This window comes from Indicator indicator, chromosome 27 (genome assembly GCF_027791375.1).
Source record: "Indicator indicator isolate 239-I01 chromosome 27, UM_Iind_1.1, whole genome shotgun sequence".
In the NCBI taxonomy this organism is placed as follows: Eukaryota; Metazoa; Chordata; class Aves; order Piciformes; family Indicatoridae; genus Indicator; species Indicator indicator.
Window position 1 is genome coordinate 10,490,560 of NC_072036.1, and position 21,697 is coordinate 10,512,256.

The following is a 21,697-nucleotide window of genomic DNA, read 5'->3' on the forward strand; positions in this document are numbered from 1 at the left end:
TTACTACACTTGGTGTGTTCATGTCTACATATTAGTGTAAGTACATCTTAACAGGTAATACAATTGTTATTACTTACTTTGCACAGCTCTTTTTTGTTTCCTAGATCAACTAATAACCTTTATAGATCAAATAGCTTAATTACTACACCACTATATAGCACTTGCAATTGAGTTGAAGTTCTGCTCCAGACAATGTAAGAGCACAGCTGAAATGAACACTAAAATAGTTTGCACTGTTCCTTCCCACCACAAAAGCCACATATTGACTCAATTATTTTCTTTCTAATTTGTAGCTACTTAAACTGAGAGATTTCTAACTATGCATGTGCTTAACTTTATTATTCACAGACTTATAGAATGCTTTAGGTTGAAAGGGACCTTAAAGATCATCCAGTCCCAACCACCTGCCATGGGCAGGGACACCTTTCACCAGCCCAGGTTGCTCAAGCCCTCATTCAGCCTGGCCTTGAACACCTCAAGAAGGGGGAATCCATGACCAACATGGCCAACCTGTTCCAGTGTCTCACCACCCTCACTGTAAAGAATTTCTTCCTCATCTCAAGTCTAAATCTGTTCTCCTCAAGCTTCAAACCTTTCCCTCTCATCCTATCACTATAAGCCCTTGCCAAAAGTTCCTTCTTGGCTTTTTCGCAGGCCCCTTTCAGGTACTGGAAGCAAGAAACATTAAGCAAGAAATAGATTAGTTCATGGATACATTTGCAAGCATGAACAAACTTCCAAGTAGAAGAAAAATTAGCAAAGCCATTCAGAACAAAAAGAACTGATTTTTTTTTTTTTTGATACCACTCTCCTGCACTGGTATCATATTCATCAGAAAAAAACAGAGCAACCTAGAAGTCATTATGGTATAATTTAAAAGAGAAAAAATATCATTCTCCTGAAACTAGGGGAAAAAAAATATAATCAGCATTAGTCCTAGCAATAAGAATGAAGAGGAAATAGATGATTTTAAAGAAAAAGCAACATTAAATATTAAAGTTGTGTTTCACTCCTGATAGATTTCTAAGGTGTTGTGTCAGTGTGAGCTGAAATTCCCCCCCCACCAATGATGAAAAGTTATGGCACTAACTGTGTTTAAAATATTACAGAAACTGTCCTCAACATTCTGATTGAGTGAATCACAATTCAAACACACTCAAAGCAAAAGAATTCAGCAAGTTGAAGTTCTCAGTGTTTCATAGGTCTTAACCACAGCTTTGCATTCTGGTCAAAAAAAAAAAAAAATCACTAATCAGTCTCCATTTATTGGTTGCTGTTTTTAGCATGTAAATACAAGAGCCTTAGCAACACTGAGCTTTCAAAAGCTGGGTATTGCCTGACTTACCACGTGGAGCCTTTTCACAGAATACTGAGTGGCTAGGAATAGATCAATATTAAAACACTACCTCCTCTCTAGGAAAATGTGAAAGCATAAACACAAATCATATCAGAAAATAGATATCATCTGTAAATGAACACTCCCCCCCCCTAAGGACTGCACTACAGAGAAGAAATGATTGGGAATTCCTACTGCTATCCCATTGTTTGGTCTTGGATTAAAGATGAAGTATGCTCAAAGTGAGGAAGCTACATAATGTTTAAAGAAGTAGATACAAAAAGGAACAATCCTAGTAACTTTTTTTTTAATAGCACGTACAAATTAGAGCAGAGAAAACACAGCCCCACAGGATTCTAACTCCCGTGACATGGTAAATATTTCCTTCCTCCTCTGAAGGAAAATACAAGCAGACCCCATTACAGAAGGATCCAGAACAATGCAGCTTCTCAGTTCCAGAAAAAAAGAGATAAAGCATAATAATGGCAGAGTAGAAACTTTAGGTTTCTATACCAGACTCTTCAGCATGCACTTGCCATGTATGACACATGCCAGCTATGAGGAAATATTAATTAAGACCTGTTAGGTAAAATGAAGAAGATGCATCCCTACAGGGCAATCCAGAATCTGTTACCTTCAGCATAAAGCATACTTGGTATAAATTCTTTAGTTTCTGTGCAACTCTGCCTGCTTACAGAAAGGGGTGGGCAAACAAGGTGTTAATGGATTGGTAAATTCCTAAGCCTACACAGGGGAAAAACAAGAGAGAACAGCAACAGGCTTTTTAGAATGTGGATGTCTGGAATATTATCTCTCTTTACCCACAACAGTAAAATAAAAAATCCAAACATCTAGAATAAAGAAAAAGCGAATAAAGAACTTGGATCACAACAGTTTGATTGTTTCTCTTTGACTGCGTTTCCTGGGTGAAATAAATACCTTCCAAGGTACCTGTTTCTAGTCCCTTCCAGCCTGTCCTGCTTGGCCATGATGGATTTGTGGCAGGCTTTGTCACTGGGTCACTGCAAGACACAGCACAGACAAACACAGATCAGGACTCAGCCTTCCAAGCTTCTTCCTTCACACGCACTCAGGATGAGAGCTGCACGTTAACAGCTGCCTGGAAGAGACTGGAAGTTATTTTACTAAGTCAGTAGGTCACCTGGTCGTTGGAAAGGACTGCTTGGGTTAGAGAAAGCTGCTGCAGAAATACTGCCAAGGCACCACAAGAGGTCACCGTTATGGAACGCAAAAGCATTTCCACTCGCAGGCTAAAACCGAAAGCTGAACCAAGCAGCGCTCGGCAAGAGCCGATTCTTACTTCGTCGTCAGTTTCATTCCCTGAATTTTAAACTCAGCTTAAAATATCTGTTCACAAGGACTGGGATTTTTCCTTTTTTCTCCCTCAAAGAATTAAAAGATGTGACGAGAAGAATTTCCAAAGAACCAAGCACTGAGTGGTAACCTTTAAAGTGAGTGTTAGAATTTCCAGGGCTGCCTGGGAACTATTGTGAGCTGTGCAGTGGTCACCACTTCTGTCAGTGCAAAAAACACCTCTGCTGTAATGGCTTTGTGAGGTACCAGTGAGTAATGCCATTACTCCTGCTGACTGTGACATGAATCTTTCTCTGGCAAGGGGGACTGCTGGACACACCTGTGAGAAATCTGTTCTGTTTGGCTAGCTACACACTCCAGCAGCACTGATCTAGAACAAGGGCACAAGATAGAGACTCTTTTGGCTATTAGATAGGATCACAGATGCCAGGAGTTGGAAAGGCAACCTGTTCCAGTGTCTCCCTACCCTCACTGTACAGAATTTCCTCCTAATATCCAGTCAAAATTTGCCCTCCTCAAGCTTAAAGTTGTACCCTCATGTCCTATCACTACAAACCCTCATAAAAAGTCCTTCCCCAGATTTCCTGTAGGGTCCTTCAGGTACTGGAAAACTGCTGTAAGGTCTCCTCAGAGCCTTCCTTTCTCCAGGCTGAACAGCCCCAACCTCTTGCAGCCCACAAGCTTTGTAAGAAACAAAAGCAACAGAATAGAAAAGACACTGAAGCAAAGGATATGGAACTGAACACGAATCAGATAGAAACACCACACGGGACATAAAGGGTAAAGCCACATCAAAGTCTGAACTGCATTAAAAAAAAAAAAAAAAAAGCTTGGTTGGAAGATGATTTCTACACCACCAGTACCACCAGTTGAGAGACTGGTGGGCAGGGAAGCAGATTGTTGTACTGCTGGTGTTCACAGAACTATCTGCACTTTGGGGAAACATCCTCTTAAGTTAAACAGCTTCACTAGAACTCTCCTGCTTCTCAGAAAAAGAAAGCACTGACCAGGCACATAAATGACTTCTCTTCAAAGAATATGTACAACTGATGAATTTTGTGAGAGATTATAAAATCTCTTTACCCATCTTTACCATGCTGCCAACTCCATTCCAGTTACAGAAACTTATGCCTTTTTTTTTTTGGTTATCTTTTCATTTTCATCTAGGGCTGAAACTTAAGCAGCAATATCTTGTTAAGAACTACACAGTTAAAATGTAATCAACCTACTCTAAAAAAAAGAGAGTTACCTACTATTGAAGGGAACTGGCTTGTCAAGAGAGTGGTTGCCTTGGAAACAAAGTCAATTGGCAGAAAACTGATCATCTGATAAGGGACTCATCAAGAAATCAACTGATAGAGGCTCTGATGATTTAGAGAGGAAAAAAATCTGGGAACTGGATCACCTCTATCTTTCTCACATAAGGGAGATCATAGTAGCCTCTATGCTTTCTTGACTGTACACAGACTGTGAAGACTTCCAAAAGTAAGGTGAGTCAGCACTGCAGTACTGCGTTCAGTATTTTTCCTTGGAGAAAGAACGCATAACCAAGCGAAAGCTTCATTTATTCAGAAACTCTTGCATGTTTAGCTGTTTGCTTGCTTGTCCTTGCCATGAAGATGGCAAACATGCTAACTCTCCCCCTTCAGGGGCATTCCAGGGCAAAACTACATTTCTAAGAACTGCATCCCAGAGATAGAGAGTTAGGCTAGTTCTCTCCAAAGAAGGTGCACACAACAGCAAGGTCTGATCCACAAATGTGTAAAATCTCAGTACAGGAACAGCGCTCCTTCCCCTCCCGCTGCAGAACCTTCCGCGCGCTCCTTCCCCTCCCGCTGCAGAACCTTCCGCGCGCTCCCTCCCCTCCCGCTGCAGAACCTTCCGCGCGCTCCTTCCCCTCCCGCTGCAGAACCTTCCGCGCGCTCCTTCCCCTCCCGCTGCAGAACCTTCCGCGCGCTCCTTCCCCCAGCAGAACCTTCCGCGCGCTCCCTCCCCTCCCGCTGCAGAACCTTCCGCGCGCTCCTTCCCCCCCGCTGCAGAACCTTCCGCGCGCTCCTTCCCCCCCGCTGCAGAACCTTCCGCGCGCTCCTTCCCCCCCGCTGCAGAACCTTCCGCGCGCTCCTTCCCCTCCCGCTGCAGAACCTTCCGCGCGCTCCTTCCCCCCCGCTGCAGAACCTTCCGCGCGCTCCTTCCCCCCCGCTGCAGAACCTTCCGCGCGCTCCTTCCCCCCCGCTGCAGAACCTTCCGCGCGCTCCTTCCCCCCCGCTGCAGAACCTTCCGCGCGCTCCTTCCCCCCCGCTGCAGAACCTTCCGCGCGCTCCTTCCCCCCCGCTGCAGAACCTTCCGCGCGCTCCTTCCCCCCCCCGCTGCAGAACCTTCCGCGCGCTCCTTCCCCCCCGCTGCAGAACCTTCCGCGCGCTCCTTCCCCCCCCGCTGCAGAACCTTCCGCGCGCTCCTTCCCCCCCGCTGCAGAACCTTCCGCGCGCTCCTTCCCCCCCGCTGCAGAACCTTCCGCGCGCTCCTTCCCCCCCGCTGCAGAACCTTCCGCGCGCTCCTTCCCCCCGCTGCAGAACCTTCCGCGCGCTCCTTCCCCCCCGCTGCAGAACCTTCCGCGCGCTCCTTCCCCCCCCGCTGCAGAACCTTCCGCGCGCTCCTTCCCCCCCGCTGCAGAACCTTCCGCGCGCTCCTTCCCCCCCCGCTGCAGAACCTTCCGCGCGCTCCTTCCCCCCCCGCTGCAGAACCTTCCGCGCGCTCCTTCCCCCCCCGCTGCAGAACCTTCCGCGCGCTCCTTCCCCCCCGCTGCAGAACCTTCCGCGCGCTCCTTCCCCCCCCGCTGCAGAACCTTCCGCGCGCTCCTTCCCCCCCCGCTGCAGAACCTTCCGCGCGCTCCTTCCCCCCCCGCTGCAGAACCTTCCGCGCGCTCCTTCCCCCCCCGCTGCAGAACCTTCCGCGCGCTCCTTCCCCCCCCGCTGCAGAACCTTCCGCGCGCTCCTTCCCCCCCCGCTGCAGAACCTTCCGCGCGCTCCTTCCCCCCCCGCTGCAGAACCTTCCGCGCGCTCCTTCCCCCCCGCTGCAGAACCTTCCGCGCGCTCCTCCCCCCCGCTGCAGAACCTTCCGCGCGCTCCTTCCCCCCCGCTGCAGAACCTTCCGCGCGCTCCTTCCCCCCCCGCTGCAGAACCTTCCGCGCGCTCCTCCCCCCCGCTGCAGAACCTTCCGCGCGCTCCTCCCCCCCGCTGCAGAACCTTCCGCGCGCTCCTTCCCCCCCCGCTGCAGAACCTTCCGCGCGCTCCTTCCCCCCCCGCTGCAGAACCTTCCGCGCGCTCCTTCCCCCCCGCTGCAGAACCTTCCGCGCGCTCCTTCCCCCCCGCTGCAGAACCTTCCGCGCGCTCCTTCCCCCCCCGCTGCAGAACCTTCCGCGCGCTCCTTCCCCCCCGCTGCTGAACCTTCCGCGCGCTCCTTCCCCCCCGCTGCTGAACCTTCCGCGCGCTCCTTCCCCCCCGCTGCTGAACCTTCCGCGCGCTCCTTCCCCCCCCGCTGCTGAACCTTCCGCGCGCTCCTTCCCCCCCGCTGCTGAACCTTCCGCGCGCTCCTTCCCCCCCCGCCGCAGAACCTTCCGCGCGCTCCTTCCCCCCCCGCCGCAGAACCTTCCGCGCGCTCCTTCCCCCCCGCTGCAGAACCTTCCGCGCGCTCCTTCCCCCCCCGCTGCAGAACCTTCCGCGCGCTCCTTCCCCCCCCGCTGCAGAACCTTCCGCGCGCTCCTTTCCCCCCGCTGCAGAACCTTCCTCACGCTCCTTCCTCCAGCTGCAGAACCTTAAACTTAGAACCTGACTTGTAAAAGAGTCTAGTAATGGGCCTGAATTTTGGGTCACACCCTTCCATACAGCTAGACCTTCAGCATGGTCCCTGCTATGGTTTTGGTCCAAGGAAGGTAGTACCTTCCTGAACAAATGCTTGGGCACAGAGCACAGACAAGCAAAGGTAAGGTCATTCCCAACCAGCACTTTGTGTGTGGCAGGGAGGAGGTTGAAGATACTTTCATTGCATCAATATAATCCATGACCAGCAGCTGGTCACCAAGCCAGAGACTAACTCCTTCATTTAATTTTTATTAATTATTAGTACAGACACAGCCCTGGTGCCCCATCAGTTATTTAGTTACCAGTTAAGAGGGAGACAGAGCCCAATACTGGCAAGTTAATGCTTCCCTACAGAATTGCCTCCAACCAGCACCTTTGATCAGTGAGGCAGTAAAGCTTAACTAGAAGGAAAAAAAAAAAAAAAGGAGCATGATCATCTCTTCTGAATTGCCAGACTCAAAGGTATTCCCTCTAGATGCTGCCCCTCTTCTCCCCTCATATTAAAGCTCATGTAACACCTCCATATTCTTACAACTTTGGAAGGCAAACCTAGAAAATATGAAAGTAAGAGAAAACCAGAGGAGCACAGTAACTGAGGTAGTCCAATCAAGCATGAAGAATATGAGTTTAAGGTGCAGGAATAACAGGGGATAAAAAAAAAAACCAAACAAACAAAAAAAAGGGCAGTGGGCATACTATCTGCCAGTGCCAAGATCTCACTTGTCTTTGCTCCTCCAGAGATTGTGAGCCTATTCTTTTGCACCCAAATAAACTGAATCTGTGGACTCTCACAAAGGCTACTCAGACAGTGCATAGCAACAAGGGAGTGAAAACTGTAAGTGAGACTATAACTATAATTGATACCAATGAGATGAGAAAGGAGCAGTAGTGGAATGGCACATCATTTGCAAAAATACATTGACAAATAGGCCAACTACTCTCTGACTCATCCTAAAGATGAGCAAATAACAATCCCTCTCTAAGCACAATCATGGGCATAGTCCATTACTTATGACAGCTCCAGTGACAAAAAGAATGTAGCCCTGTATTTATGCAGGCTGTTGATAAAGAGCTTCATGCACATGTTAAATAGCATGGCTTAAAAGAGTGGTAGAGGTTGATGAAAAACTTCTATATCCTTTTTTTATCCTTCACAGCCCTTGCATTTTCTGCCTCACCCTGAAAATATTAGTGATATCTATTTGTGGCAGGTTATCTTTAAGCAAGCAGACAACTGACAGCCTAATTCTAACCATAAACACCTGAAATACCAATCTAAATATATTTGAGTTTGCAAGCCACATCATCATCTTCCTATCTTGACTCTTTCATAAGCATTCTCATTCTAAACAAAAACTCAGTCTAAATCCATCATTACTCTGGTCCTAGCTCAACTGAATTTGCCTTTCTTCTTTACCCCTTTCATGGCACTATCTCCATCCTACAACTACCATGAAAATGGTAATAAGGACTCTCAGGGCCCAGATCTCCCAGATTTCCACTTCAGTGGAAATTTCCAATTTACTCTCAGTATTCCCTAACCTTACAGGAAAGAGAGGCACCTTCCTGGAAGGGCAGCTGTCCTCCTTTCTTTGGGAAGCACTGTAGAAAGCTCTGCCTGAGAAAGCTTCCCCACCACTGGATTGCTTCCTTCTTAAATTAATGGAATCAAAAGCTTCCCCACCACTGGATTGCTTCCTTCTTAAATTAATGGAATCAAAAGCTTCCCCACCACTGGATTGCTTCTTTCTTAAATTAATGGGATCAATACCTACTGGAAACCCAGAGAAAGATTAGTTAGGAGTGGATTAATTTCCTCTGTCCATGTCTATAGGAGAGCTCCAGAAGTTGTGAAAAACTATATACATATAAAAAAAGACAAATCCTGAAAGAAGTCTGGAGAACCTGCAGCAGTATCAGCTAAACCATACAACAAATTGATACCTACACCATGGCATTCATGTCAGAAATTCATCCAGAGCAAACTAGAATGGTTGTTCCCTGTGGGAAAAACAAGAAAACTATGTCCTCTGTAGGAACCCTTTTTCTCTGAGGAGAAATGGAATTAATATTATGGGCACCAAAGAGTTTAAGCAGACAGAAGTGATTCCAAATATTCACTTGTCCTTTTTATCATTTTCTATTGAAGCATTCCAAAACTCTGAGAAGTCAGGCTTATGGAAGCAGCTGAGGAATACCTCTCAAGGTACTCTCAAAAAGGCATTTAACAAAGGCAGCAATGGTGAGAGAAACCAGGGCACAGGATACCTTCTTTACAGCATCTTCTACTCCCTTTGTAGCTATTTATAGAAATCACTTGTTAAAAGTCTAGAGCAGGCTACATGGGGATCAACTGTTTGCCACCAAGCTTTTCCTCACTGAGGGCACCTAAGTTCCTAAGGAGTCCTAGAATGACATCAAAGCTTTCAGAATATTGAGACATTGGAAGAGGAGAATAAAAATAATTCATCTTTTTCTCACCAGGGAAACTGTGGCTCCTCATCAGCAAATCTGCCATCCCTGTTGACACTCCTGTTGAAATATATGAATGCAGAAAACATTTCAGAAGTTTCATTTCTATAGCAGTCACAATAGATGGCAAGGCAGAATGGCTGGCAGAAGATGTAAACAAAACTCAGCTTCCTGGTAACTGTCAGGCACTGCTCCTTGCTTTCCTCAGGCAGCACATCAGTCAGTTCAAGTCTGCTCAATTAATACACCTGTTTTATTCTAACTAGATGGTGATTTGAGAAACACAATTGCAAACAAAATGGCAAATAAGTCTTCTCTTTTTTTTTTTTTTTTTCTCCCCCCAAAAGGTCATCTTCTCTTTTTGCTCCCAGTATCCTTATAAAGCAGCAGTGATTTCATTCACTCTTTTCAGCAGTCCTTGGGATAACAAACGAACCTAAGATGGAAAATAAGCAAGCCTTGTACTGGAATAAAATACTTCCCTTCTGCTCTCTTTGAAGGCAGTGTAATAGCATTAATGGCAGGAGTTTGCCATGCTCCTTTGGCATGTCACCATTAACACAGAAACAGATTAATTGGAAAAGTTATTTTGGTACCTGTACAGGAACTGTGGGGAAAGGGGAGTAAGGAGTCTCAGACACCTTCTCCTTTACTGTTTCTGTCATCTTTCTGCTTAATTATTGCAAGGATCTTCAACCACTTGGATAAAGAACAGAGGCTGGCACAACTGCTTCACATAGTGAATGACAGGAGTCCAGCTAGTAAATGTTTTCACATTCCTGTATGCCTTTATCCTATTATTCCTGAACACAATGTACTTTAAATAGAAAGGATCTTTTTACCTCATGTAAGTATTTATGACACAACCTAATCAAAGCAATCACCTAGTGCCTGCAAACATGTTCTGTTGAGAAAGAATGGCAAAACTCTGTCAGTGCAGTGACCCCTCCATGGCACTGGAATCTTTTATGTACAGCTCCTATCAAGACCAAATTCAACAAACTATACTGAAGGACAGGTTTGTGCTAACTTTCAACTGCCTTGTCACATGAAGAATGACATCTCTGAACTCAGAGAAGGACATAGATCAAGGTCTGCCTGACTCACGTAGTATCATCATCTGTGAATTCTGAACCAACCTGCTCATTGGCACAAGTATTAGCAATGAGTTAGAATGCCTCAGACCAGCTGAGATTACCTAAAGCCATTCCATCAGACCACAGCACAAATTGCTTGGGCTGATAATAGGTGAGGGAATCTTTGTATATACAAAGCATTTTGTATTATTTTTGTGCATACTGCAGCATTGCAGCTATGTCTGGGACTCTTAAGCCATACGAGCACCTAAATGTTGTTGGTGATCCTTGGTGCAAGCAGCACTTCTGTAGGGCGATAATCCATACTTGAAAAAGTCTTTTGGATCACTGATTTAATGGGAGAAAATTATTTTGCACTGAAGCATTCTCCTTGGTGCTTTATTTTCCTTTGCACACATTTTTTTAGCACTGGGCTTATTTTCTTGTTTTTCCTTCCCTCTATGTTCATGAAACTTTTATACTAGAGAGAAGATATCAACTGGCAAACATTTATATTTCTGTTATGGGTGGAGTTGAATCTGCTGCTGATATTCAGTACCAGGCTGTGTCATGCCAGCTTGAAAACAAAAAGAGCATCATGGGGCTTGAAGTTCAGATTGGAACATGAGAAGCTTCCTGTTCTTGGTGCTGCTTCCAGATTCTGTCTTTTGGGGTGTTGGTCTCTCTTCTGCTGGGCTGGCTGTAGGTCAGGGGGTAAGGGGAGGCCACTGGCTTCTGCTGCTGCTTCTGCATTTTGCTGCACTTTTCTGCAAACAGGATGGAAGTCATTGTGCACTGAAGCACTTCCACTATTTCCCCAGCACCAGAACTGAAAACACAGCTCTGCTTATCTGTGGAGCTAAGAGAAGAATGTGCAGCAACCTTAAAACAGGCTTGGAACTGTAAAAACAAGTAGAGGGAATTTCAACTTGAGTATGCTACAGGGCAAGTACTGGAAGGTTTGAAATGTTAATGATCAAAAAAAAAAAAAATTAAGGTCTTCAATATTAAACAATTTCTTACCAACAATTTTTGGACAGGTTACTCTTCTGAGAGTAGAAACTTCCTAAGAACATAAGTGTAATTTTTTTTTTCCCCCCTAATAGTTTTGTTTTAATGCATAATCTTCCTTGTTTTAAAGCATTCTCTTCAAATCTCTTCCATTTGAACCAATTGGATCCTTACACCATTTACTAACTAGGAAGAAGGTTGTGTGGAAGGCACACATGATCACACTCAAGCAATACCAACCTTTCTCCTCTCAGCTGAAATAAACATTTTCCTGCTGCCACTTGCAGAAAGTCTTCCTTCTCTGATCTGCTGATATGCTCATTACAAATTAATTGTCTACTTCTATCATTAAATGCTGTGGGTGACCTTTGCTCTGCTAAGCAATTATTATGACTTCTGCAAGGATTACTCATCACAGTTGGCTCTTCAGAATCTAGCTTCTCTTTATCTGAAATAGCCAAAAATAAGACATTTTGTACAAGTGTTCTGACACAGCGCACCCAACAAAGCTCAAAATTAATTAGTCTGTCATCTTACATTGTCAGCATTTGCTTCTATCATCAAAAATTTGCTTGCATCAATTTAGGAGGTGAGAAAGCTTATGACTATTTAGAGCAAAGTAAAGTTCTTACCAAGATCATTTCTTAAAGTCTTTCAGTTCTGTGTTTTCACATTTTAAATCCTTCATTAAAAAGTATTTTATTTTTACTACTTTTTTTTTTTTTTAAACAGACAGGTGGATTGTACCTTGTGAAAGAAGTGATTGTATTTCAGGATCTGAATATTATGAAGGAATTCAAGCAAAAGGTAGCTGCTAGTCTTGTACCTTGCTATGTAAACATGGTAAGAACCTGCACAAAAAAGCCTTACATAAACATCTGCAGGATCCCCAAAGGGGAGAAGAGGCAAACCCAGGCTATAACTAACTTAGGTTCTCACCTTCTCCAATTAGTAAACCCAACTTATTAAAGCTAATGGATTAAACCACATATAGGGGTACATGACAGAAATATTTCTAGAATCTGTACCTAATAATGAAGTTTAGTACTTTTTGTGTGTGCAATTTCTTTTGCAGTAAGGTAAAAAGTGGGATAATTCTGTTTAATAATGGATAATTTGTGAAGTAACAATCCCAGACAATGGTTAAGAGTTGTCATTACTGCAAGTGAATCTCCATTAAAGACACAAGAAAACGTGCTGGAACTCTAAGCCAATGTGCAGGAAAACAAAGTGTCAACTCATTTCCCATCTGCAAGAAAATTGCTTTTAAATCCCACATTTAGCGACCTCTATTAAGTCACCACTAATGAAACTCTTTACAATAAATACAATGTAGTTGGAGGGCTGTCAAGACACATCACTCCTTTGCACTCCTCCTTTTGTGCTCAACAATCCACCAGGGAATCTCCCTAGATGATGTCATCTCATTATCTCTTTAAGCATTTCAGCATTTTGTGTGAATTTTAGCCATTGAAGAAAACTTCCTGTAAAAATTGCATTAGTTAGAAACACAAAAAAAAAGGAAACCTAGAGGGGGAAACCAACAAACAAAAAAAAAAAAAGGAAACCTAGAGGGGGAAACCAACAAACAAAAAAAAAAAAAAAAAAGGAAACCTAGAAGGGGAAACCAACAAACAAACAAAAAAAAAAGGAAACCTAGAGGGGGAAACCAACAAACAAACAAACAAAAAAAGGAAACCTAGAGGGGGAAACCAACAAACAAACAAAAAAAAAAGGAAACCTAGAGGGCGGGGAAAAGGCATTTAAGTAGCTTTCAACTCACTTTCAGGACTGAAAGCCTGCATAATTTTTGGAAATCACATCTTCAAAATTGCCCTAAAGCCATTTAAATATTTGTTTTAAATTCACTCTGAAAGCACATGCAGGTCCTTTTAATAAAATAATTCATATAATGATATTAAAACCCACCATGCAGTTGTTTTTGTAGGAAATAGGTCTCATTCTTACTCTGAGCAGGAGGAACCATTCCAGCAGAAAGGAAACTTTGGTGAGGTCTTCTAAAAAAGTGTGCTCGAGCTCTGCTGACTTTCCTAACCTCTGCAGCACCAGCAGGAGGTTTGGGAATGGGACTGGAAGAATCTCCATCTTGAGCAAAAGCAGGCAGCATTGGTTTCTGTGACAAAGATAAAGAAGATGTTTTAATAAAAGCACAGTTAATTTCATTTTCATATAAGCAAAAATGCAACTAGAAACTCAAATGATTTCTGCAAAGGGTTAAGTCCAGAAGAGAACTGGTAAGGGTTACATAGGTTTGCTCATTAAGGAATTTTCATTTTCATTTCTAGAATCTCATCACAGCATTCCACTCAACAAGCCAGACATCTATACCACTGTCAGCACTGAAAGAAGCTTCTGAAAATCTCTGGGCAGCCTGTGCCAGGACTTCATCACCCTCACAGGAGTGCTTCCTGATGCTCAGAGGGAACCTCCTGTGTTTCAGTTGGTGTCCATTGCCTCTGATTCTGTCACTGCACAAAGAGCCTGGCCCCATGCTCTTCGCACCTCCCCTTCAGGTGGGGGTACAGTCAATATACCCCCCTTAGACACTGGTAAGATCCCCCCTGAGCCTTCTCTTCTCCAGCCTGAATGGTCCCAGCTCTCTCAGCCTTGCTCCAGTCCCATCACCACCTTTGTGGCACTTCACTGGGTTCTCTCCAGTTGCTCGTGTCTCTCTTGCACTGGGGAGCTCAGAACTGGACACAGTACCTCAAGCTGTGACCTCAGCAATACTGAGCAGGTGGAGAAGGATCACTTCCCTCAACCTGCTGAAACACTCCCAAAGCAGCCCAGGATATACCATTGGCCACCTTCTGAGCAGCAAGGGCATGCTGCTGGCTCATGATGCTCATGAGCTTTTCCTATTTTAGTAGCCTTACACAGGAACCTTGACCCCAGGCATCCATCTTCTGGTTCTTGTTAATGTCACTTAGAAGTGCCATGCAATAGAGCAATATTGAAAAGAGTTTAAATTATTTTCAGTTGGTTGGGTTTTTTTTGGGGGGGTGGTTGTAAAAAAAAAAAAAAAAAAGACAAAACTGACTTTGTGAATTTCAGAGTAAAACGACAACAGGCTTCCACTTCTCCCCAGGCAATGCAAACCATATCCTTTCCTAACACTACTAACACATTCATTTTTATCTCAGTGATGCACAGGTTTCCAGAGTACTCACATGGTCCAATGGGCTAAGACGAACACCAGACACTGGTCTTGATTCAGCCAAATCAAAACTGGATGCATGAAGACTTGCACAAAGAAATCAAACACAACATGAATAAAGCAGACACAGTGGTTGTGGTGTTTTGATTGCATGCTTTTTCCCCTCTGCCAACGAAGATGGGGAAAAGGAGAAAGAAGAGTGACAGCACTTTTACACCACTCCTCTTCTTACATAAATGCTATTTGACTGTGGTATCTGGGACTCCAGCAGCATCCAGGGAGATGAATGACAACATCACCTGCCATGACACCGTTTATTTTTCATACACATCTATAAAAATTCTCAAATGTAAACTTAAATTCATGCATCCAGCTGTGGTTAGTGCTCAAGCACAAGATGCAGAACACTGCAGGGCAGAAGTCTGTGCAGGCATGAGCATGCTCCTTCCCACACAGACAGGACAAGTGTGGACATCAGCCACCTGGTCACCAACAAACAGCAAAGGCACTCTCAAGCTCTCACCCTCTGTAAGGGCACAACAGGAATACTGGATACATTGACTGCCTCAGGTCATGCTGCCATGAAGCCAGCAAGGACACCAACTTACAGGGCCATTCAACCATGCTTTAGCATCCCCTCTGGCGTGCTTGACACCTAATATGATAAATACAGCTCATATCTCCTCCCTACAGTCATTACAGACATGGAATGCAAGGAGAGCTAAAAAAAAAAAAAAAAAAAAAAAACTGGGAAAATGGATTAAAAAAGCCCAATATACATCATCCTCTCCCCCTCCATTTTGTCCCAATAGACAGCTCTCTTGAGCTCAGTGAGTTATGATTTGTAACAAAATTCCACACAGAAACACTGTTTCATTTAAAAATGAGAATTTCAAACTTTAAGACCTATAATATTAAAAAATACCTCAGAAAACTCTGGGGAAAAAAAAAAAAAAAGAAAGATCTATCACAGAGTTCATGTGGAAACAAGGAAGCTTTCAGAGTTTCTAGGGAGAAGCTAAAGACTAACTGAATTAAAAGCATACCATTGTCTTAAGGAAAAGGTGAGTTACACATCATTTTCCTATGCTATTCTCCACTACTGTAATGATTGCTTCTGGTAGCTCTAATCCATGGGAACTTCCTGGACATGTAGATTAACACCAACAAGGATCATTAGAAGAAGGCAGCTGATGTGATTAGGAATAAAGATTAACACTGGGGTTGGAGAAATCACCAGAACTATAATTATAGAATCAAATCATTTGTTGCTAAAGGATATCTAAAAACAACAACAAACAAACAAAAAACCACAAAAAAAACCCCAAAAAACAAAAAACCACACACAAAAAAAAAACCCCAAACAAACCACAAAGCAAACAAAAAAAACCCCACCACCAACTTAAAGCCACAGTACCTGAAAACTGAAGGGGGTCTGTTTTGAGGAGTTCGTGAGGACCCGGATCCAAAAAGTTTCCTTTGATCCTCTGCAGGTGTAAGTGGTCTCTGAGTTCTTACTGTTTGTAGAGCATTTCTGGCTTCATTTACAATCTCAGAACTGGTCTTCTGCCTTAGCTCTGAAAGCCAGTAGAATGGTTCTGCCTTTTCTGTGTTTTTATGCTTTGAAGCTCGCATTGTGCTGCAGGGTACTCCACAGAAGAACACTGTGGAATAGATACAGAAGGCATAGACTAGTTTTAAACTGCTATGTCTAGTTTTAAACTGCTAACTATTAAATCATCAATGGTTATGCTACCACAATGTAGTTAAAAGGGATAACAAAATCCCAGACAGTGGTGAGGTAGTGGCAAACAAGGCTCATTGATGCTGCATTTCCCTCACTAATTTCTCAGTTCTATATGAAAACACTGACAAGCAAAAAGCATCTGATCTGAAAGCCCTTTAATCTCTTAGAGGGAGCTAAAATACACCACACTCATCATCACAATGCTTTCTGGCCCAAACGTGATGCCCTCCAACACTACAGAAAATCTGTTTCTTAACACCCCGTTAGTTATAAAACATCACAGCCCAAACAGGAATTCAATAATGTGTTGCCAATAAATGCTTTCTTTCCCATGAACTTGGGAAACACCTATCAGTTTTACCAAGGGCAGCTTCTTGATAAGCCCAAGTGGTATTATTATCAGGAACCTAAGCACAGTTATCAGTAGAAATAAGAAAGAACAAACCATCCCTTTCTTCATCTGAGAGAAATGCCTCTCCAACCCATCTCCCAGCACATGCAAACAAAGCTAACACTAATACATGAGACTATAAATTACCAACCCAAACTTCCAAACAGGTTTGGCAGGAGTCAACTAATATTTTGCATTATTGGACACAGCTTTAAACACCAGCAACTTACCAGTCACAGCCGATACGCCTTCAACTTGGTGAAATTCTGAAAGAGAAATAATCGCAGTGAAAAAGAAAGGAGAACAAAGTTCGGAGAAACGGAGCCCGCAGCCGAGCACGGCCCTCACTGCAGCCATCAGACACCATGGCTCCAAAAGTACTTTCAAACAAGCAACACCTGTGGAGCAAAAGCCTGACCCGCCCAAATCGAGCACGGCCCTCACTGCAGCCATCAGACACCATGGCTCCAAAAGTACTTTCAAACAAGCAACACCTGTGGAGCAAAAGCCTGACCCACCCAAATCGAGCACGACCCTCACTGCAGCCATCAGACACCATGGCTCCAAAAGTACTTTCAAACAAGCAACACCTGTGGAGCAAAAGCCTGACCCACCCAAATCGAGCACGGCTCTCACTGCAGCCATCAGGCACCATGGCCCCAAAAGTACTTTCAAACAAGCAACACCTGTGGAGCAAAAGCCTGACCCACCCAAATCGAGCACGGCCCTCACTGCAGCCATCAGACACCATGGCTCCAAAAGTACTTTCAAACAAGCAACACCTGTGGAGCAAAAGCCTGACCCACCCAAATCGAGCACGGCTCTCACTGCAGCCATCAGGCACCATGGCCCCAAAAGTACTTTCAAACAAGCAACACCTGTGGAGCAAAAGCCTGACCCGCCCAAATCGAGCACGACCCTCACTGCAGCCATCAGACACCATGGCTCCAAAAGTACTTTCAAACAAGCAACACCTGTGGAGCAAAAGCCTGACCCACGCAAACCGAGCACGGCTCTCACTGCAGCCATCAGGCACCGTGGCCTCAAGGTACTTTCCAGACGAGCAGCACCTGTGGAGCAAAAGCCTGACCCACCCAAATCGAGCACGGCTCTCACTGCAGCCATCAGGCACCATGGCCCCAAAAGTACTTTCAAACAAGCAACACCTGTGGAGCAAAAGCCTGACCCACGCAAACCGAGCACGGCTCTCACTGCAGCCATCAGGCACCGTGGCCTCAAGGTACTTTCCAGACGAGCAGCACCTGTGGAGCAAAAGCCTGACCCACGCAAACCGAGCACGGCTCTCACTGCAGCCATCAGGCACCGTGGCCCTGAGGTACTCTCCAGACAAGCAGTACCTGTGGAGCAAAGTCCTGACCCGCCCAAACCCGGCCGCTCCCCGGAGAGCACAGCGGGCAGCAAGCTGTCAGGAAACGGAGAGAGGGCTCTCTCTCCGGCCACGTCTGCAAAGCCTCCCGCCCGACTCACCGCACAGCCCAGTCCCCGACGGCGAGCGTTACGACCGGCGGGGCACCGGCCACTGGCCGCGGTGCTCTGCCTACCCAAAAGCACCGTGGAGCCTTTCTCCACAGGGATGAAGGCTGAGGGCCTGCCACCACCTCCACCGGTCTCTGGTCCCGATTCCCTCCTCTTTTTCTGCTGCAGGAGAGCCCCGTACCCGACGGAACCGGCGCCCTCTGTTGCTATGGCAACCCTACACAGCATGGCCGCCGGGCCGCGCGCGATGTGCTGCCGCCCTTGCAGCGCCTGGGGGTCGGGCGGGACCCTCACTCACCTCCGCGAGGCAGAGCGCGGTGCCGCCGCCGCAGCAGAACCTTTAACGCCTGGAGCGCTCGTCCCGGCCGTAGCTGTGGCGCTGGGGGTCCAGGAGCCCGGAGGATGCCACAGCGCCCTGCAGCACCGGCAACGCATGCGCAGCCTGACCGAAGTGGCCACGGCGAGGAGCTGCCGGGGGTTTGGGGGTACTGGAGTAGTGCTGTGGGGGTCACAGCCACTCCCTGAGCAGGTTGGCGACCCCGCACCCCAGAGGCAGAGCTCCTGCTGCAGCGCTGGTCCCTTGGATGGTGGTTTTCTGGGGAAGAGCAACCCTCCGTATCGGTACAGGCTGGGGGCTGACCTGCTGGAGAGTAACTCTGGGGAAAAGGACCCGGGGGTGCTGGTGGACAAGACTGATCATAAGACAGCAATGTGCCCCCATGGCCAAGAAGGTCGATGGGAGGTTCTCCTCTAGCTGTACTCTGCCCTAGCAAGGTCTTACCTGAAATACTCTGTCCAGTTCTGGGCTCCCCAGTTCAAGAGGGACAAGAAACGACTGAGAGTAATCCAGTGGAATAGCCACTAAGGTGCTGAGAGGACTGAACATCTACCTTATGAGGAGTGACTGAGAGACCCGGGGTGTTCAGCTTGGAGAAGATTCGGGGGGGATCTCACTAACACTTGCAAATACCTAAAGGCTGAGTGTCAGGAGGATGGAGCCAGACTCTTCTCAGTGCTGTCCAGTGACAGGGCATGGGGCAGTGGACACAAAGTGTAACACAGGAAGTTCCACATAAACATAAGGAAAGAACTTCCTCATTTTAAGGGTGGCAGAGCACTGGACCAGGCTTCCCAGAGACGCTGTGGAGTCTCTGTCTCCCAGATTCCAAACCCACGTGGATGTGTTCTGTGTGATTTACTCTGGATGCTCCTGCTCTAGGCAGGGCGGTTGGACTAGATGATCTTCAGAGATCCATTCCAACCCTTACCATTCTGTGATTCTAGTGGAGCACACTTCCTCTGGCCTGTCTGGACCCTCTTTTTAGGGCATAATAGCAGGTGACAAAAGCCCAGGTTAGGGTTGATACAATTTATTCTGTTTGGAAATGCTGCATGTGACCTTTTACAATACATTCTCTCTGAGGTCAGCTTTACAGATTGGTAACAGAGACATTTCAAGTTTTCCACAGTAAAACAAAAGCAGGGGATTAGGGCATGGTGTGTCAGTGCCCAGGATCACACCAATCAGGCACCAATGTCAGGTCAGATTGCTCATCCTTACCAGGCCAGAAGCACTACTGCACCCTGTACCTATTGTACACCTTTGCTGCTGGCCTTGCCTGAACAAGGCAGTGTTACTGGCAGCAGTTCTGCTGGCAGGAACTCTTGACATGCAGTGATTGATCTGCAGAGGGCTTCTTCACAGGTCCAGTTACGTTGGTGTCATGCAGCACTTCTGACTAGGCTGCAGTGCATCTGTCCATCTTGCTCTACTTATCTTCACCTTACCACTCTCAGTCCCCTCTCTGCAGCACACCCAGCTTCCAGCAGCCCATCCTCTGTTCACCAGTAACCTCTTTCACTCTTGGACTGATCTGCAACACAAATGTAGCTTTAGAGGCAGCTGAGACAGGCATGAGCTTCAGTCTGGCTGCTGATAGCAGAACTTCTCTTTTAAATTCTGGACAAAAGATCATGTCCTGCAGTGACAATCAGTTTGCAAATAAAACACTAATGGGAAAGAAAGAAAGAAAGAAAGATCACTGATAATTATTAAATATTTTAATTTATTTTGATAACACTGGAAGAAAAGATAAAAAGTAGGGAAAGGTATGAAGGTTGTGAATCTAATTCCTGTGTTTCCTGCAAGAAGAATGTGATGGCTGCCCCAAGCGAGAAAGTGAGGCAGCTTGAACTTTCAGACCCACAGAGAACAGGAAATCACAGAGAATGGGATCTCAAGTGTGGGGAACATATTCTCCAGGGAAGCTGTGATTTGCTGGAATAGTATGAAAGTGAAAAGAAATTAAATGTAAGACTGGCTACAGGGTAAAAATGACTGCTAGGATAAAAAATAACTTAAAAAACAAAATTTTAACCACCAGAGTCAAATGCTTGGAAACAAAAGTGACCACTATACCATGAGTACATCTCTTACACTTCAAATCTTTATAGCTGTAAAGAGGAATGGACATGGAATTAGGAAAATCCTTATTATATTTTAAGTAAGTTTTAAAAAATTTTAGGTAACTTCAGGTATGAAATAGTTCAGATGTGCAAGGACAAGAGCTTGGAAGTTTCACATCCACTAGAATCTGAAATTTCATTTTCCCTGAGCTGAAACTGCATTTCCTGCAAATGTGAAATTGTGAGGCTTGGCTTTGAGTGGTATTTTACTAACAGAGTTCCTCAAGGATACATCTTGAGTCATATTTTTATTCATTACCTTAAAATAGGAAGATGGAGTTTGTTAATGAAATTTGCTGATGACATGAAAGTGGGAGACATCATTAATATGGAAGGGGATGGCAATATGATACAGGAAGACCTGAATAACCTTGAGAAGTAGAGTAATAGAAATGGAATGAAATTTAATCGTGCAGATTGCAAGCTTGTGCCCATGTGAACTCATACAAATTTCCTAAGTTACAAGGTCACCAGTTCAGAAACAGAAATATGCACATTGTGCCTGGAAGTGCAAGTTAGCTGCTGGCTTCAAATGTTAAGGGGATGTGAAAAAGGTGAATTTGATCCTTGGGTTAGTGGGTGAGACATTTCCAGCAGACAGTGTGAGCAAGTGTGGCTGGATGAGGTGGTGCTGAGTGCCCCTCTGGAGCTTGGTGCCTTCCAGAGCATCTGTGTTCAGGAGAAAGGGACTGAGAAGGGGAGAGGTGAAGAGAAGAAAGGGACTGAGATAGGGAGAGGTGCAGAGAAGAAAGGGATTGAGATAGGGAGAGGTAAGGAGAAGAAAGGGACTGAGATAGGGAGAGGTGCAGAGAAGAAAGGGATTGAGATAGGGAGAGGTGAAGAGAAGAAAGGGACTGAGATAGGGAGAGGTGCAGAGAAGAAAGGGATTGAGATAGGGAGGGGTAAAGAGAAGAAAGGGACTGAGATAGGGAGGGGTGAAGAGAAGAAAGGGACTGAGATAGGGAGGGGTGCAGAGAAGAAAGGGACTGAGATAGGGAGGGGTGCAGAGAAGTGTGGTGAGATTGATCAAAGGACAAGCCTGTCATGGCATGAGGCTGCAGCAGCATGGCTTGTTTATTTAGCCAAAGTGAAGAGTAAGAGACTCTCTCCATATCATCTCTTTGAAAGAAGATAAAGAGCAATTTATGCTAAAAGCTTATGTCAATTCAGGAACAAATGGGTGTTATAGGACCTGGGGAATTCAGAAAGCAAATGGTTAAAAGCGTTGAAAACCACTGAAGAGGTAAGATTCTGAACCAGTCTCTCAAAACCCAAAGCATATTAAAGTTGCATAAAAAGAATGGGGTGAGGTAGTTATCCAAAGCCATGGG

General features: G+C 45.5%; 1 protein-coding gene across 1 annotated transcript in view; it reads right to left on the reverse strand.

Moving 5' to 3' along the window:
* Window positions 1–15,900, reverse strand: part of ARMC2 (armadillo repeat containing 2) — a 47,801-nt gene extending 31,901 nt beyond the window's left edge. The window contains exons 1-5 of the mRNA XM_054393115.1: window positions 15,683–15,900; window positions 14,279–14,351; window positions 13,056–13,221; window positions 11,328–11,535; window positions 2,288–2,358 (exon numbers count right to left, since the gene is read on the reverse strand). Of these exons, the coding sequence (XP_054249090.1) occupies window positions 2,288–2,358; window positions 11,328–11,535; window positions 13,056–13,221; window positions 14,279–14,351; window positions 15,683–15,900 (736 nt within the window). The remainder of the gene's footprint in view (window positions 1–2,287; window positions 2,359–11,327; window positions 11,536–13,055; window positions 13,222–14,278; window positions 14,352–15,682) is intronic.
* Between the last annotated feature and the right edge of the window lie 5,797 nt (window positions 15,901–21,697).